General features: G+C 42.1%; 1 protein-coding gene across 1 annotated transcript in view; it reads right to left on the minus strand.

The window, feature by feature from the left end:
- The window catches only part of RNF157 (ring finger protein 157), an 85,499-nt gene that overhangs the window by 32,895 nt on the left and 33,353 nt on the right, over positions 1 to 19,251 (minus strand). Inside the window, exon 3 of the mRNA XM_063120332.1 lies at positions 282 to 370. Coding sequence (XP_062976402.1) covers positions 282 to 370 — 89 coding nt within the window. The remainder of the gene's footprint in view (positions 1 to 281; positions 371 to 19,251) is intronic.

Raw genomic sequence — 19,251 nt, forward strand, 5'->3', positions numbered from 1 at the left:
GCTAATATTAGACCTAACAAGCTAATATTAGACTATTTAATCAACTGTTGACTATTGTGTCGTCCGAACTCAGTCTTAGTTTTAGGGTCAACAGCAAAGTGTTTTGCTGTGGTACAGACAGATTTGGATTCAGCAGGTCGAAACAAAGTCCCCTCAAAAAGTCTCAGAACTAGGGAAATCTCCCTGACTAAAACTGACTCTTATACTTATTCATCCATCTTCTTACTTCCATTGAGACCGAGGGGGCAGGGTACCCTAAACCTCTGTTTGTACAAACTTACTTGACCAGGCGCAATGTGTCCTTACGGACGTTGATCAGGCTTCTCAAAGTCTTCACTGGCTCTTGGGGTGGTGGGGCAGCATATGGAAACTAGACAAAAAGGAGAAAGAAAGGGGATTGGACATTGGAGGTGTCATTCAGTCTATAAGGCTCTATCTACAGTGACTGGCACACAAGTTCATTCCAACTTGCACAGGCAATAGCAACCCTTGCAAACATTCCTTCATTCTTAAGACCAAACACAGATGAGACCTCAGAAGGATCACCCGAGACAGTGTGTTAAGGCCTAACATGTTTTGAGTCATGGGATCTTTTCTTCATCAGGACAACAGAAAGAGTTCTGCAATTTGAAATGCATTTGACCTTAAATTGTTTGGGTCTCCCCTCTCCATTGTTCCCATACTGGTGGTCTTCCCTTCCACACATCTGTTTTGATTCAGAACTGCTGTCTTGAAAGGTGGCTTAGAAATATTTTAAGTAAATAACAATAAAAAATTAAAAAATCAGATTTGGGGTTATATGGTTGCAGTCAGAAAAGCCATCCTGGTTTAGTGAAGGCCTGCATCCTCCTGATCTGAAATCAGACCTATATTTGAGCATAGAAATATACATATGTATACGCATGTGTGTGTGTGTGTAGGTGCTCACAGTGGTTGAAGGAGGCAGTATCAAATATATGTGCGCTTTTACGATGCTACTGCAGAGAATCCAGAAACATTAGGGGGCAGGAAAGACAGACATACAGGGAAAATTGGGAATTACTCTTAAGATGACTGTTATTCCAGGGAATTGATGGGGGGGGGGATATGGGGACAGGTATTAAGGCAAATGTCTTCTAGGGGCACAATGCACAAGGGGAGATTCTGCACCTTCCTGCCACATTGAGATTAACGAAGACTCAGGAAAAAGTGGAAGTGATAGACAAATGAGGACAAAGGTTACAATTCTAAGGATAGGGCCCCCTCTTTAGGCTCCAGCAACAAGCAAGCATACCCAGGAGATAAGTTATGGGGCATTTATTTCCTGTGAAGGACTGGGCTGGGCCAGGCTTCTGAAAAGATAAGATTTTTCAAATGGGCCTGAGACACAGCTCCGTGTGACACTCAAACAGGTACAGCTGTGGTCTCTCCCTCCCTTACTGGAAGAGTGCTTCTTTTTAAAAGATCCAATTACATTTTTCTCCATGCCTGCTGTGACAGCGAAACCTCCCAAGCAGCAGCAGAATATATTCCATGCATGCATTGTGGGCACATTACAGCTGCCTTGGGAACCTTTGTCCTAAGATATTTGTATTGGGGGAAGAAAGAGAGTGCACGAGCGCACACACAGGATGTTTCCACTACAGCCCTGAGCAGATAGTAACACAAGCCAGATCTGTACCACGATTCAACAGATTCAGGTGAAAAGGTGGGAGCTGCTGACAGTACCTTTGCAGCCCCTTATCCCTGCTCGCCTCCTCCTCTTTTCCAATTGCTCTTATAATAGTCTGATGTGCCCAGTGCAGTAAGAGAGAGTATTTTTAGCCTGCTGATACAGCAGAACGTTGATTTAGATCAGTATCTGGTGGCAAGTATAGTGATTATCCTTGGCCTGCCTGTCGCGGAATGAATACAGATTTGCCTATTTAACCAGCTATGCTCCAGAGGCAAAAAAAGGGGGGATTATGCCTACTTGATATTGGTCACCAGCAGTGACGTGTGACAAAAAGCAAGTGGTGGGGGGTGGGGGAGAAGAGAACTCGCTCAGGAAGACAATTTGCCTGGAAGGAAAGGAAATGAGTGGGCCAGACAGTGAGCATGGCATGGCCCCAACCCATGCAGAATCAATGCTGTGGAAAAAAACAGGGCTATGCAGAAGTGCCCTGCAATGACCTTGAGTAATTAGGAGTTGCTTGGTTGAAGCTCTCCCAATAATGCACATTTCAGCTTTAGTTTAAGAACAGATGCCAACCAAGTGGGAGTCTACACTGGTGTTATTCTAACGTTTTGAATGGGTTACTGTGACGCACAGCGTCACGTGACCCTGGGTCTCCAACGTTGTAAATGAGTTGTACTTACAGGTTCTATTTCTTATTTCCAGCGTGGCTACAGATTCATGTGCCTCGTTCTACCTGTAATTTTCCTCTCCCAACCCAAAGCTGCTGGGTTTGCTCTGCCCACTTCCTGTTCTCCTTCCTTCCCCCCCCCTTTGCTATCTTATCTGCTACAGCACATAAATCACACCAGCTTTATACTGTGCAATCACTGACAATTGCATACAAAGGACTCAGAAGTTTTCCACCTTAGAATCTGCTTTTATTGTGAAGTACTCCCATGCATCCTGCCTTAAAATTTGAATCAAATTGGGTCATCGGTTGATTTTTATGATTTTTTTTAACATTTCCCCCCTCTTTGCAAAGCAGCTGAGGAGCGTTCAAAGGATCGCTGTAGCTCCGTGCAGGAAAATTAACAAGGGTCTCTTGGTCCCAGTCCAAAACTCATGACCAGTGGGGCTTAAATGCAGCAGCTGCTAAAACTTTTCAATTTGGTCTCCCCTCCAAACCCTGACCAGACCCAACCCTGCTTAGCTTCAGCAAAGTGGCTGGCTCCTGTGCACTCAGGCTATTCCCTGGGACCTGCATTAAGATGTTTTGGGAGGGGGTTTGTGTGTGTGCTTATGACTATTGCCCTGCACTGCTGGCTAGGAATGAGGCAGGCAGTGGGCGGAAGAAACCCAGCAACTCTGCTATGCTCAGAGGGAGGGAGAACAACGAAAGGATTTAACAATGTGCCCTGCAGTAACGTTACAGCTAAACGTAAGTAACGCTAGTGTGCCCCGTGATACAGAGAACCACGTTAGAAAGGGACACTAGCAACGGTATAAGACTAGTGTAGATCCGGCCCAAGGTAGAATTAAGTCTTCTCATGATTATTTCAAAAGGGGTTGTTGTTGTTTTTCAGAGAATATCTATCTTTTAATCATAGTCTCTCTACAACTTTGTTTCTGGTTTGCTGTAGTGTCTTGCTTCTAGCTGTAAAACCAAGACAAAGGCCTCATCTACACCATGCAGGATAGTGGTATGAAAGTGGTTTATGGTATGTGTCAATGGACCCCAACAGTTGTCAGTTCACTTCAATACCACTATAAAGCAGTAGTGTGGCTCCTGCCTTTTATATACCGCTTTCATAGTGCAATATCTTGCCTGGTGTAGATGAGGCCAAAGTCTGTTCACATGATTCATGTACGGTTTGCAATGCGTTTCCCCCTTCCCCTAGTCGTGCAAAAAGGAAGAGGAATCCATGCCACCAACACACAAACCCTGCTCCAATGTTGCATTATCCTCTCTGTATTCTTGCACAGGGATGGAATTTAGCCAAGGTCAGGTGTTCAGTCTGTCCTGGATTAGACTGCACTCCCCCTAAAAGCTTGGGTTGCAAAGCTTGGGAGTGCTCCTAGACCCAACACTGTTCCTAAAGGCTCAGGTGGTGGAGATGACCAAAAGTGTTTTAAAGCAGCCCTTTCCTGATCTGATCTGGCTATAGTCATGCATGCCTTGGCTAGATTACTGTAATGAGCTCTATTTGGAGCTGCCTTTGGTTTGTGGTTTGGAAGCTTCTATTGGTACAAACTGGAACTCAACACAGAGAGCGTAACACCTATATAATTACACCAATTTCACTAGCTCTTCATTTTTTAGCAGTAAAGTGTGGTGATTTTTTTAGAATAAAATAAAATTTTAAAATTGCATTCATTTCATTATTCCGCTCTCACTAACAATGTCACTGGAAGCAGCTAAGCAGGTACTTCGTGAAACACACATGATACAGTCGTTAACATAGCTGCAGGATCTGCTGTTTCACTGACTAGAATAAAAGTTTTACATTGAACATTACACTTTCGCTTTGGTAAATAAAAACAAACAATTAGCCTACTTTGCCAAATGTTTATAAAGGCCCTGGACAATTGTATTATGCACTGTGTACAGCAGCAGCAACAACAACAAATAGATCCTGAAACACTTCCAAGTTGTTAACACACATTGCAAGTCCAAATAGTATATTGCCAAGATGAGATCCTTGAGAAGCAACGAAGGGCAAGAGAACACTAAACCCAAGCTGAAAATAGGCGAGGATGAAGCATAATGTTCATCTATCACAGGAGTGAGGGAAAGATGATGGGAATTGCAGATCACCATCACCCGGAGGAAGACCACCCACAGCCAGGGTTCATCTATCATAAGCATTTCAACATAGTAAGGTTTAAACCTTCATCTGTATTTTCCCAGCACTGCAGCCATACATCAGACGAAAAGGCCTGAACTTGCACATCTAGCCTTCTTTCATTTTCTATTATTTTTATTTTAATAGTAAATCATAAACTATTACAATAATTTATCAAAATCATTTCACAAATCCAGTCAAGCTATAACACATTCAAAATATAAGTGGATAAAAATCAATATTGTGAGAATATAACTATAATAGTACTACTATACAAATAAATCAAATTTAAAACTTATAACTTATAAATATATTTACACATTAAATCGTAACCAGCAACAAATATGGATTAATATTATCCTGGATCTTGTTATTCTGAAAGGAAATAAACAGAATCCATTTTTCATAGAATCATAGAATCATAGAATAGCAGAGTTGGAAGGGGCCTACAAGGCCATCGAGTCCAACCCCCTGCTCAATGCAGGAATCCACCCTAAAGCATCCCTGACAGATACTTGTCCAGCTGCCTCTTGAATGCCTCTATTGTGGGAGAGCCCACAACCTCCCTAGGTAACTGATTCCATTGTCGTACTGCTCTAACAGTCAGGAAGTTTTTCCTGATGTCCAGCTGGAATCTGGCTTCCTTTAACTTGAGCCCGTTATTCCGTGTCCTGCACTCTGAGAGGATTGAGAAGAGATCCTGGCCCTCCTCTGTGTGACAACCTTTTAAGTATTTGAAGAGTGCTATCATGTCTCCCCTCAATCTTCTCTTCTATGAACTTATTTTTCTTCTTGTCTTGTCCCGTATTCTAAGAACTTGCAGGCCTAACTTTCTAAGGGGTCAACCACACTGGATTTGTCCATGAACAATAAAGCCTTATTAAACTCAATTGGAATTGCTACAGTTGTAGCATACTTATTCATTGTTATCTATCCCACCTTGTCTCAAATCCTTCTATATAGCCGTAGGCTGCTATATGTAACTATGATACTTCATGAAAAACATATTGACCCTGTTCAGACGACATGCTAAGCTATGGTGGTTATAAGCACTTTGAGCTAAACATTATGGCTTAGTGTGTCATGTGACCCATTCCTAATCATGGTGGGTACTTAATCACAGTTATATAAAAGGGTTAGCACCCTAACCACGGCTTAGCGAGTTTTCTGAACACACACACAGTAAGAGTGAGTTTTTAAACAGCCATTCTACTTCTACCAGATATGGAATGTAGGCAACATAACATCCTTACACAGATTATGTGGTAACACCTCCTGTCAAGCAACAGCAGGGTTCAGTCCAAGAAGGAACATATTTCAGATTCTGGATCATGTGAAAAATTCTTTTCTGGAATCAGACGCTCCGGACTACCAACAGTAATTAGCTTGTAGCACACGCAAAACCTGCTCTATTTCTTTTTAATGGTTTTGGAATGTCAAACAAAGAATATCTTCAGTTTGTCAACATACGAGCCCTGAATCCACCAGTTCATGAGAAAGTAGCTGGCTGCTGTCCTACATACTGTGGCTGGTGGAAACAAGTACCCCACATCAAGCCTTTTGGTGCCACCAAGTGGTAACATTCTGATGTTACTATAAATCTCATCCACAAAACGGAATGAGAATAACTGCTAAACCAACTAAAATCAGGACACAGCAAGAAATCTCTCATCACTGAAGCTAATGGAAATACCAAATCCTGTAGAAATAAATTATGTATTTGTAGACAAATAGCTTTAATCTTCCTGATTTTCTTTCCTGCTGTTTCCTCTTCTGCAAATCCTTACACCAAATAGTAATTTAATATTGCATTAGTTCTGAGCCTCCTTTTCAGGGGCTCTGATACAATCTCCCCCAGCTAATTTCAGTTCTTTGCAGTTGCGCTGGGTATCTATCTCATTATTCTTTGCAACTACAGTTTTCAAATGTGGTTGGGTGACACATAGGACACTAATCTGTCCATTTCAGTTTCTCTCAGTTTCTCATTTTTCCAATCTTAAAACTGATTCATTCTGAACTTTGAGAACTTCCCCACTATTAAGTTTGGTTTGTCATTTCAAAAGTTTACATGAAAATCTGAATGTTTTTTTTGCCCATTTCTCCAAAAACAGTGTGTGTGTGTGTGTGTGTGTGTGTGTGTGTGTAATTCTGAGCTAACACACATTTATTTTGCAAGCAATTTCCCTAATTTATGCATTTTAAATGTTGCATTTTCACAATGCAACATTAATTTCACAAATATGTGCATTTTTGTATGCACTTTCCCCTAATCTACATATTTTTTATAAGCATTATTTGATCAGAGGACTCAGATGCAAAATTCAGAGAAGTACGATTTTTGATAGATAACTGGTTTGCATATTGGTTTGAAATTAGGTAGGTTCACATGAAAATGTGAAGTGAATAAATTTCTCCACAAACTCTAGTTAACTTGGGTTTTGTAAGAGAGGGCCCTTCCCCTTCTACCACCTCATTTTAAGTTAGGACTGCACATAACACCAAAGGGAACATGCACGCTGGTTCCACACTATGGTTCTTTAGTGTCTCTAAAGCATTGCATTTTTGCTACTAGCTGGAAACTTATGCTCATGTTATCCAGCAATGCCCACCCAAAAACAATATTCTTTTATAATGTTTTCACAGAAGTCCTGCTTTGCAAAGGTCCTCTGCAAGTTTAATTAAAAACTTCTTCCTTGGAGTTTCCACCTCTAACTGCTTCCTGTTCGCTATGGCACTGTAGATGTATTGCCCCTTAGCTAGTCAGTTCCTGTTCCCCACAAAAGGGAGGGGAGTAATTTCAAGTTTCCCTATTATGAATTACTACTACTACTACTACAAAAGCACTGTGTCAGGAATGCAAGACATTGGCAATGATGCTGTTACGAGGCTTCCCCCCAAGAAATGAGTAAACAAAGGATGGCAATCCCAAGCTAAAAGTTTCATGTGGAAACAACAAAAGAGTTAGAAAAGCATTAGGCAGCAAAAATGTGTCCTCAAGGTTAGAAAGATGTTTTATCAAACAGGATACCATACATTCAGCATTCAACGAATAATGTTAGGTGCACATTCTCTGTTGAGTCAGCAAAGGTATAAAAATTAGACAAAATAATAATAATAATAATAATAATAATAATTATTATTATTATTATTATTATTATTATTCAATGTGCAGCCTCCATATCTCATTTAGCTACTAAACATTATCAGTCAACCCAAGATTTTAATTATGTATGCCTTGTTCAGAGCTAAGAGAGGGTGCACATGCCAAACATTATGTCTCTTCTCCTGTTTCTCCCCTCAAATGAATGTATCTTCTGTGCCAATTAACTTCCCAATTTTACACAAGAAGCCACATATTACAATCTAAGTAAAAGCCAATAAGACTTCACATTTTCTCTTTCATGTTTTAGTGCTAGCATCTCAGCCCAAGACTATTTCATTATTGTCTTTGAGAGATAATCTTATCTCCATGATGGTGCTTCTTACATCAAGGTATAACACAGGCAAAAAACACACATCCTACAAGCTGTCTTGGACCAGAGTTTCCCTAAAGAAATATACATCTGATGAACTGGAGTTGCACATACAGAATGGCTGGCCGGCTTAACAAGCAAATCAGATCCCAAATTTCAAATCCTTGACACTGCCAAGAGCTACATCCAATATGATGTGAGGCAACTTCTGCTCATGCAAAAGACTTCCTCTTCTCCCTACTACAGCTCCCTGCAAACCTCCAAAATCTTCTCTGGAGGGAGGGAGAATCAGTTCCACCAGTGTTGTTCATTCTGCTGGGGGACAGAAACCATTGGATATAGCCCTTTATTTAGAACCAACATCATACATGGGTTTCAAGTAACGTTATCACAGTGGCCTTAAGCATCATGGCTTGTACCAGATATTAGCAATGATGGAGAGTTGCCAGGGACCCAACCCGTTAAGAGACCCAGGGACCGATGTCAGTTTGGTTCTCACTTGACATGGACTAAGCCATGTTGGAGGTAGATATGTTGCCTTTGAACTGGTTAGCCTCCAAGGGAAGTGGAAGCACACACAAAAAGTACCTTGTGACAACACAAGGAATCATACTGCAATGCCCTCTACATGGGGCTGCCTTTGAAGACGGTCCGGAAGCTGCAGCTTGTGCAAAATGCGGCGGCCAGATTGATAGCTGGAACAGGGAGGTTTGAGCATGTAACACCGATTCTGGCCCGCTTGCATTGGCTGCCTATATGTTTCCGAGCCCAATTCAAGGTGCTGGTCTTAACCTATAAAGCCCTACATGGCTTGGGACCACAATACCTGATGGAACGCCTCTCCCGACATGAACCTACCCATACACTGTGCTCAACATCTAAGGTCCTCCTCCGAGTGCCTACTCCAAGGGAAGCTCGGAGGATGGCAACAAGGGAGAGGGCCTTTTCAGTGATGGCCCCCCGACTGTGGAATGATCTCCCCGATGAGGCTCGCCTGGCGCCAACATTGTTATCTTTTCGGCGCCAGGTCAAGACTTTTCTCTTCTCCCAGGCATTTTTAACAGCATTTTAACAGCATTTAACAATGTTAAGTTTGTTTTTAATGGACCCCACAATTGTTGTTTTTAAATGGATACTGTTGTTTTTATACTGTTTTTATGTGTGTGTGTGTGTGTGTGTGTGTGTGTGTGTGGTTTTAAATTGTATACTTTTAATGTTTACTATTTTTAAATGTTGTAAACTGCCCAGAGAGCTTCAGCTGTGGGGCGGTATATAAATGTAATTAAATAAATAAATAAATAAATAAATCATAAGCTGTGCTTTCAGTTTATTTATTTATTATTTATTTAGACATTTGTATCCCACCCTATATCACAAGGATCTCAGGGCGGTGTACAGATAAAATCATACAACCAATATAAAACAATAAATATGCACAGGTAAAAACAAATTAAACCATTAATAAGCTAAAACCAATACAGAATTTAAAAACAGTAAAACCAATTAAAACAATGTACAGGCTTGGTGAATTTAACCATCAAAGTCTTTGTTAAAAAGCCATGTCTTAACTTGGCGCCGGAATAAAACCAATGCCGGTGCCAGTCGGGCCTCCAAGGGGAGGGCATTCTACAGCCAGGATGCCACAACAGAGAAAGCCCTCTCCCATGTCCCACCATAGCGTATGTCTTGTGTTGGTGGGCCGCAGAGGAGGGCTCTTCCAAAAGACCTCAGCTGAGGGAGGCAGCATTTCTTATTCTTATCATCATGGGCTGTGTCTCTGTTGGCCCTCCTAGACATATTGCCCAAAGCTGGAACCAGTTCTATTAAGGTTAGGTTTGCTCCATTGCTAACTTCAGCTGAAAGACAGTTTTAGATGAGTCGTGACAAATAAAAGCGGGAACCCTCTGGAACCACTAATTTTATCTTAAGCTCAATTGTACATAACTATGTGAGAGCTATTGGTAACTTGCTGTTGGTAAAACTAAAAGCATCTCCCAGCTCTCCTGATGGAGAAGCCCTTTTGCAGTGCATTTAACAATGACTTCTAGATACCTCTTAGTTTTAATTCAGGCTCCCCCGAACCTGATGCCCTCTGGATGAGTTGGACTGCAACTTCCATCATTCTCAGCCAACATGACCAATGGCCATGAGACTGAGTTCTCAAAGGCACAGTGGGTGAGTGAAATTAATGAAGAGCACTTTTAAATTTTGGATTATTGAGAACACTGTTTAAAGAAATTAAAACCATGAACATGGGCAAGATCACAAGTTCTCAGTTCTGCTGCCGCCACTGCAACAAATAAATAATAGTTTTAATAGACTGGCAAAACTACATCAAAATATATTGCAGCGCCTCTAAGCTAGCCACAAAGCGAGCTCTGCCATCCTTTGAAAACATTTCCTATTCCCTGTGCCGCAGTGTGCTGCTCTTCCCTACAGTATTCCACCATAGGTGAAACAATTGTCCAGAATAATGCTTCATGCCTGCATTTGTGTGGGGGCTCATGTGCATCAGACTGATGTTGAAGCCTATCTGGTCTTGTGTCTACACAACTGAATCAAACCATTTCGTATCATTCCTAGAAGTACACAGATAAAGTCTAGCCCAGCTAGTCCTGGATAACATATCCATTATTTTCATCATAATCTACCTGGAAGTCTAGGTCATTTGCACATCAACTATAAAGCCTAGAATGGTCATCAGACAACTATTCCATCAGGCTTCAGCAGAAAGGCTTCAACTATTCCATCAGGCTTCCTACTTTGCCTCAGTCTTCTCCCAAAAGCGGGTCTATGACCCCCCTGGAAAAAGTGAAGCAGAAGTTGAGGGGGCAGGATTACAGTTTGAAATTGATAAACAAATGGTCAAAGAACACCTAATTTCCTTGAATGAGTTCAAATCTCCAGGGCCCGATGAACTGCATCCTAGAGTAATGAAGGAGCTAGCGGAAGAACTCTCAGAACCTTTGTCTATTACCTTTGCAAAATCATGGAAGACGGGTGAGGTGCCGGACGACTGGAGGAGAGCTAACGTTGTCCCTATCTTCAAAAAGGGCAAAAAGGAGGAACCTGGGAACTACAGACCAGTCAGTCTGACATCCATCCCTAGGAAAATTCTGGAGCAGATTATAAAGAAGTCAATCTGTAAACACTTTGAAATCAATGCAGTGATCACTAGAAGCCAACATGGATTTGTCAAGAACAAGTCCTGTCAGACAAATTTGATCTCATTTTTTGATAAGGTAACCTCCCTTGTGGACCGTGGGACCACTGTGGACGTCATATATCTTGACTTCAGCAAAGCTTTTGGCAAAGTACCACATGACATTCTGATTAACAAACTAGCTAAAAGTGGGCTAGATGGAACAACTATTAGGTGGATTCACAGTTGGCTACAGAATCGGACTCAAAGAGTACTTATCAATGGAACCTTCTCAAACTGGGGAGAGGCAACGAGTGGGGTACCGCAGGGCTCAGTCCTGGGCCCAGTGCTCTTCAACATTTTTATTAATGATTTGGACGAGGAGGTGCAGGGAACGCTGATCAAATTTGCAGATGACACAAAATTGGGTGGGATAGCTAATACCCTGGAAGACAGAAACAAACTTCAAAGTGATCTTGATAGGCTGGAGTGCTGGGCTGAAAACAACAGGATGAAATTTAATAGGGATAAATGCCAAGTTCTACATTTAGGAAATAGAAACCAAAGGCACAGTTACAAGATGGGGGATACTTGGCTCAGCAATACTACAAACGAGAAGGATCTTGGAATTGTTGTAGATTGCAAGCCAACAGTGCGATATGGCTGCAAGAAAGGCAAATGCTATTTTGGGCTGCATTAATAGAAGTATAGCTTCCAAATCACGTGAGGTACTGGTTCCTCTCTATTCGGCCCTGGTTAGGCCTCATCTAGAGTATTGCGTCCAGTTCTGGGCTCCACAATTCAAGAAGGACGCAGACAAGCTGGAGCGTGTTCAGAGAAGGAGGATCAGGAGTCCGGAAACAAAGCCCTATGAAGAGAGACTGAAAGAACTGGGCATGTTTAGCCTGGAGAAGAGAAGATTGAGGGGAGACATGATAGCACTCTTCAAATACTTAAAAGGTTGTCACACAGAGGAGGGCCAGGATCTCTTCTCGATCCTCCCAGAGTGCAGGACACGGAATAACGGGCTCAAGTTAAAGGAAGCCAGATTCCAGCTGGACATCAGGAAAAACTTCCTGACTGTTAGAGCAGTGCGACAATGGAATCAGTTACCTAGGGAGGTTGTGGGCTCTCCCACACTAGAGACCTTCAAGAGGCAGCTGGACAAGCATGTGTCGGGGATGCTTTATGGTGGATTCCTGCATTGAGCAGGAGGTTGGACTCGATGGCCTTGTAGGCCCCTTCCAACTCTGCTATTCTATGATTCTATGAGAGGGAGAAATGGGAAGCAAGGCTATTCTATCAGCTCTGCTGAAGAACTAGCTCTATTAGGCAACAATCATTCCATCAGGCTGCAACAGAGGGAGATGGGGAGTAATGACATTTTCCTCCTCTCCCTAACTGTTTTCCATTCCTACTGGTCTTTATAAGAACGACTAGTATTACTCACCAAGTGCTTTCATTGTACACAAGAGACCTTTATTCCTGGATTCCATGCCAGCTGACTACCTGAGTACAGTTTGTTTACCAAACTTTCTGGCATAGGCGTTTTGACACTGGCTTTGGGCTGCTTGGTTTTTCTTGCTATGCTGATCCCTAGAAGTGTAGCCTGTATGGAATGGGCTAACCTTCTAGGGCTATTCAAAATAGAGGATCTTACCTCACTGCAGGGAGTTTTCCAGTCCTACAGTTCTCCATGGCATTCCTTGTCTTATGCCAACCAAGCCTTTAAAAATCCAGAAATCAAGTTGTCTGAAATTCTGGATTTTATATATAAAAATTAATTGTGCAAAATAGGTAAATTAATGCATATTTCTTTGATCCCCATTGTTTTATACAACAGTTATTTTCTGGATCTAGAATGGCCTATTTTTAGGTTGGGGATCTAGGATATACAAGGCAGGAAATGCATTGTTGCCACAGTTGTCCCCCACCCAACTCCAATATCCGGAAGATTTTAGGCATTATTCTAATTCAGACGAATGGCACCAAGCACAGTCAGACAACTGCTCGTCCCTGCTTAGATGGATCACAGTGGAACTTTCAACCCTTTGTTATGCTGGGTCAGCAGAACACTGGAAAATTGCATTGATCATCAAGTACTGCCAAAGATAATTCAATAGGAAGGGCGAAAGCAGGGATCCATTTCAGTCTCACAAGAGGGAAAGCTATCAAAGCCAAAAGGTTTTTACACAAGAACAAGATTTTAATGCTGTTCCCACAGATACGCACTTGGATGAGCACAGATTGGGGAAAGCGGCCTCAAATTGCTTTATTAAAATCAGAAAGTCAAACCATTGGGGGTGGGGGTTCAGGTTCAGCTGCAACTGAACTTATTTTGGTCTTGTTTCAGTTCAGGCCAATCAGTGTTCAGCAACTGGCTCAGCATACATAACCAACCAGTTCCATTCAGGTTCGCATGAGAAGATGTAAGCTTTTCCCCACCCTGGGTCCTACCTGACATTTTGGATCATTACTCCCATCAGCTCCAGCTAATGATAAGGCATATGGAAATTATAGTCTGAAACAACTGGAGTGATCCATGCTGGGGAAGGCTGATTTATAATAATCATTTGTACAATGGGATTGACAGGGACAGCAAACTAAAAGCTCTAAAACTATTACAGCGAAGTGATAGCAGTCAGTACTACGAAGCATACACGAAACAAAAAATAAATTCTAAATACTTAAATATTTAACAAATGCTTCCTTTCTTTGCATCCTTTAATATTAATTGTACTATCAGAGACACATGTAATAGGTGAAGAAAAACCACAATCAATTTTAAAGAGGAAGGAAAGGATTTAGTAAATAATCACAGAATTGTTACTGTGGTCAAATAACTTCAAGATTATTTGTAAGCCAACTAATTTAATAGTTGACCAAACCCCTGTCACAACAGAGAAACAGACTTCTAGTCCAATTCCTGTCTAACGCCTCTCAGGTTCAGCCCTTAAGAACAGTGCTAAATATAGAATCATGTGAACTGGCAGACACTGCATGTATCCTACAGGCCATGCATTGCACACCCTTGATCTATATCTTCTCCCCCAATATATTTTTTATTTTATGTGTTCATTCTGATTCTGTTATTGGTAAAGCCAGTAAGTGTACCACCACATCAGGTGTTGTTGGTTTTTTTGCTTGAACCCTCATTTTGAACCAATATTCTGAGTCTCTCTTTCTGTTTCTGTTCTGGTTCAGGTTCAACAGAGGCTTTCAGATAATGACACAGGTTTTGTTTCAATTCAGGAAAAAATAAATAAAGGTTTGTTCTGGTTTGTGGTTCAGGTTTGGTTTGACTCATTGATTAAAACAGTACCGTGCTGCTTATAAGCTGCAATGCTATGCTGCTTTTAAGCAGGGTTCTAGGGATTTTTTAAAGGTTTACATATGAGTAGTGGCAAGAAACTCTAGATATTACTGGGATGCCTGGAGCTTCCAGCCTAGTGGAAAGGAGGACAAAATTTGTGTATGCCTTAAAGCTCCCAGGGAGCCCACTATGTCCTTTAGAAACCTCTGCATTAGATCTAGTACTCATGAAAAGAGATGAATTAGTAGGTTTCTTGTCCACCTCAGCAAATAAAAGGGATTAGCCCATATTCCCTTAGGGAAGTGGAAATTGGATAAAGATATGATACCCCCTCCACTTGAGAGAAAGCATAGGCCAAGAGTGTTTTACTAGCAGAGTGTCATGTAAAGATAAAATTAAGCTGTATTACAGATAGGCTACTCTGCCTTTATATTTCTCTTGCCTAAAAGAGACTCCCTATGCCTCTGTACAGCTAGTTTAGAGACATCTTGGCTTCCTGTAACATGGGGTGCTTCCAGATGAGGCTTTTATCATGCCATCACCCTGCTTGCGGGGAGGGGGGGGGGGCAGATGACATCTTCCATTTGTAACTGTCCCATATTTTCCCAATGCATCTTCTATCTTTTTTCTTACCACGGAAAAACTATTAAGGAGAAAAAGGAATACATGCACAAAGCCAAAGACTGGCAATGCTAGGAGAATCCTCCATTTGCAACGCTAAAGTTGTATATTGTAGATAGTAAACAAGTCAACAGAGTAGTTTCCTGAGAACTGAGGACTTTGTTCCTACCACAAATAATGTGCAAAACATTTTGATCTGTACCTTTCAAAATGCCAACCAAAGTTTATTAGGTCAACCAGCATATCACGGAAAAGTGTGAGCTTTCAAGACTTCCTGATCTCTTCATCAGGCAAGATGCTATAAAAAGCATGTTTGGGGTGGGGGATGGGTGGAGCGGAAAAAAAGATTGACTTGAAGTCATGGTACTTTGCATGATTGCAGTCTTGAGATGGAATGGGGGAGGAAGGGTTGCCAGACCTTCAAATAAAACTCTAGCAGGTGATGTGACGGTTTCATGTTTCACTTGAAGCTGCTGGAGCTGCCCCTGGGGCTGCTGGGATCAAGAAAGGCAGAAAAGTTTAATCCCCCATTTTTTAAAATATAAAATCCAGCTGTTATTCAGAAATGTCTCCATCTTGAGAGAAGCACACAGCAGAAAACAGACAGAAACTAGGCATGAAACTAGGCATGTTAAGGAGGATTTTCACAACTGACCTACAAAAATAAAACTGCTTGCTTCTTAAATCACAGAAACCCATTTCTAACAGACCAAATGACCAATTCTCAATTATGGTTTTACAAGAACCATGAGGATGCATAAAATGGGTTAATATTAATACACTCAGGGGAGTATTGACTGAATCAGGCCTTAGATGCAAGACAATGTATGCTAATTATAGCAACCAGTTAGTATGCTTTTCAGGAAACATGGGTTACTAAATGGAAAAAGTGACTCAAGTCAATCTGCTGTTTTGGACAACTTAAAATTACCAATTTTAAATCAATCCACCCAGGTTAATGCAGCTACTTACAAACCTAAAGCTATTCTTCAAAACGTTACATGAGGAGTTCATTTCGGCAAAACTTCCATAACTTTAGAGAAGTTGATTACATTAGCAATATGAAAACCTTTGTTATCTAGCACGTATAAAACACTGATGGAAGTCGATGAAAGGAGTAACTCCATAAAGGAAAAATGGGAAAGAGAATTCAGTGAGTTGTATTCCAGCATCTTTGTCCCACCAGCAGAAGGATATTGCTGGCAGAATGGGACTTCCATGTCCTCTCCTCCATCGTGCAAACCCCCCATCCCACCCAATGTGCCCTTCAAATCTGCTCCAGAGTGTGTGTGTGTGGAGATACTCCAGAGGAGATTTGGAGGACACTCGGTGGGGGGGGGGCTGCAGTGGAGGAGAGGAGAAGCTGCAGAATGAAATTACTGGATACAAGCCAATATTATTAATCAATTTGCACAGGAGAGATACATTTGCAAAGATTCGGCAAGACGTCGTTTGGATGCAGCTTCCGAAGATATTATATAGATGGTTTCAAATTTGTGTTGGAGATATGGAAGACGTAGGGGTGCAGCAGCTATATAAGGAAGTGCGAGCAGGTCTTCTGTTCTTACAGTTCAGTCCTTTTTTTACTTTTCTAACATTTTTATCAGTTGACAGAGGTCAACACCAATCCGCTCACAGCATGAAGCATTTGCATGAATGGGTTAAAAGAAAGCACACTTGTAACTTTAGCACCATTGATGCTGGCCATTTAGAGCTACAGAAAATCATTTAAAATCCTGCCCTGGGCTGTGACGAGATGAATCACAACAATGTGCTCAGCAAGCAATGCACTGGGGAACAAGGAAGTGGTGCCAGACAGAGGTCCAGGAGTGGTATCTCTCTGCTTCTTTTTCCATCTCAGCAGACCCTGGCGGAGTCCCAGGTATAGTCTGACACCATCTCAGCACCTGGAAGCCTCGTTGAATGACGGCAGTCTCCTTCCGCTTTCTATCTTAAGACCATGGGATTTCCTAAACAAGGATTTACTGTGCCCTCATTCTTCACTCATGGCAGATTTGTTTATTTATTATGTTTATATACCGCCCCATAGCCGAAGTTTACAAAACTTCGGTTTACAAAAGTTAAAAACAGTGAACATTAAAAAGTATACAAAAATGTAAAACCATCTGGTGCTTTACGTGATGCCTTCATCCTGCAGGGCCCCTCCTGTTCTTTGCAACCATTTTACATGGGGGGTGGGTGCTGGGGTGGGTGGGTGGAGGTCTGGTATATCTTGGAATGAGGGCATGAAACCCAGGTGTATTTGCGCAATTCCACTATATCACAGCACCATGTAGGGGTTATGGAACATATATAAAAGCAGAGAAGGAAAGCCCTGGGGTGGGGTGGGGGGGAAATCCCACAAAGAATCCAGAAGCAGAGGTCTCAGTAAATTGGCCGGTTGAAAGCCTCATGTTAGAAAAGCCCTGTAAACTAATCCAAGGGGCCCTAGCACTAACCATCAGAAGGAATTGTGCAGTTATTTGGTCTTTTCTATGTTAACGGATTTTCTGCAGCAAGAAAAAAGACAGAAAGTGGTGAGAAAACGTTGGGAGGCTTATGAGTGGATACCCACCCCACCCCCACACATAAAATTCTGTGAATGAGGCAGGGCAACGATGTGATAAAAACTTTGTCTGGAAGCACCACAATGGCTTGAATATTAGACTCTCCCCCTGCGCCCACCCACCCGCCTTTTTCTTTGCTTATCATTTTGCCTGATGAAGTGATCTGGAGAAACCTTGCACACTATTTGGCCTAAGAAAGGTATTGCTCAAGTACAGATAGAGAATAAGTTGTAGCCTTTTGACTGAGAATAGTCTCCAGTGGCAATTTCTCTGCTACAAAAAGAAGCCATCTGTATTCCACTGGGTCAGAGAAATCAAGGGGCCAGCATCATGAAAAGGAAGAGGAGAGCATAAATAGAAATGTACACAGTAGGGTCATGGAACAAGAGGACAAATAATGCCAGAAGGTGGAGATGAACAACAATGAAAATACTCCATTGCCATCTCTCTAGTATCCTGATACCAATCATGAGCAGAGACATGAAAGTGGCCTGATAGACCCTTTTTCTGACTGCATGATGCCATTGTCATGTCTCCCTCCCTCAACCTCCCCACCCTGCCAGGCATTGAATTATTATTATTTGTTCTTATTCCTATTATTCAATTTGAAAAGATGTTCCGCTCCTTCCCTCCACCTCGCACAGAATACTTCAGGGCACTGCAGAAGCCCACCTTCCATCCAAAGTACAATGTTGCGAATGTGGCAGGAAAGGAGGAGAAAAGGCCCTCTGTCCATAATTAACATCTTGCACGTCTCGGAGGTCTGCGAACGTGTCTGACATTTAACGCTTTGTTGAGCTAACAGGCAATAAAGCAAGCTCTGGCTTGAGAGATGGGATCATGGACAATTCATGGCCGCTCTTTAAATAAACAAATCCAGACACACAGACCCAATGGAAGCGGGGGTGGGGGTGGAAGAGCGAAAGCTTGTCCAGAATACTCTGCATCAAAATGTCAGGCTTCTCTTGCAGACAGTGGAAAGGAGGCTCAGAACTATCTACTTAGACACAGCAGGCATAGCCAAACTGCATGGCTATGCCTGCTGAACAGGCATAGCCAAACTGCATGGCACCTCATACTCAGAGTAGTATGCTCTGTCCCCAGATTCCTTTTTAAATCAAGCTGCAAAGTGAGGACTGAACCATGGAGCGTCATCAGAAAGGGGGGAAATCGCATTTCCCTACCGTCGCTTTGCCTCATGCTGCTGTCCCACAATAGGGACAAACAGCTTCCTCTTTCTTCACCAGGGGGAAAAAGAGGAAGCAAGCAATGACCACGTGGCCTATTCAGTGGGCGTTTTTATTGCGATGCTTATCCTGCACACAGCAGGAAAAGGCAGCAAGTTCCGTTACAGAAAAAAAATATTGGATTTTCCGGGTCTTATGACGGAAAAACTGTGAGTGGCCAGTAACAAGCGTGCAATAAAACGCTCATCTGATGAGCCCATTGATGATAACATATAGGTAGATTATTCCGGCGGAAACCACAACAACCCAGTTACCAAAGGGACATTGCAAATGAAGATGGTACATGCTAGATAACCAGTTTCATGAATCAACAGAGTATTTGAATGTTGACAGTCTGCAGTCGACCCATGAATTTACAAAAGTGAAGATAACCAAACAATGGCACTTCCTGAGCGTCAGCATCAAGTAT

This window comes from Elgaria multicarinata, chromosome 3, assembly GCF_023053635.1.
Source record: "Elgaria multicarinata webbii isolate HBS135686 ecotype San Diego chromosome 3, rElgMul1.1.pri, whole genome shotgun sequence".
NCBI classification, from domain to species: Eukaryota; Metazoa; Chordata; class Lepidosauria; order Squamata; family Anguidae; genus Elgaria; species Elgaria multicarinata.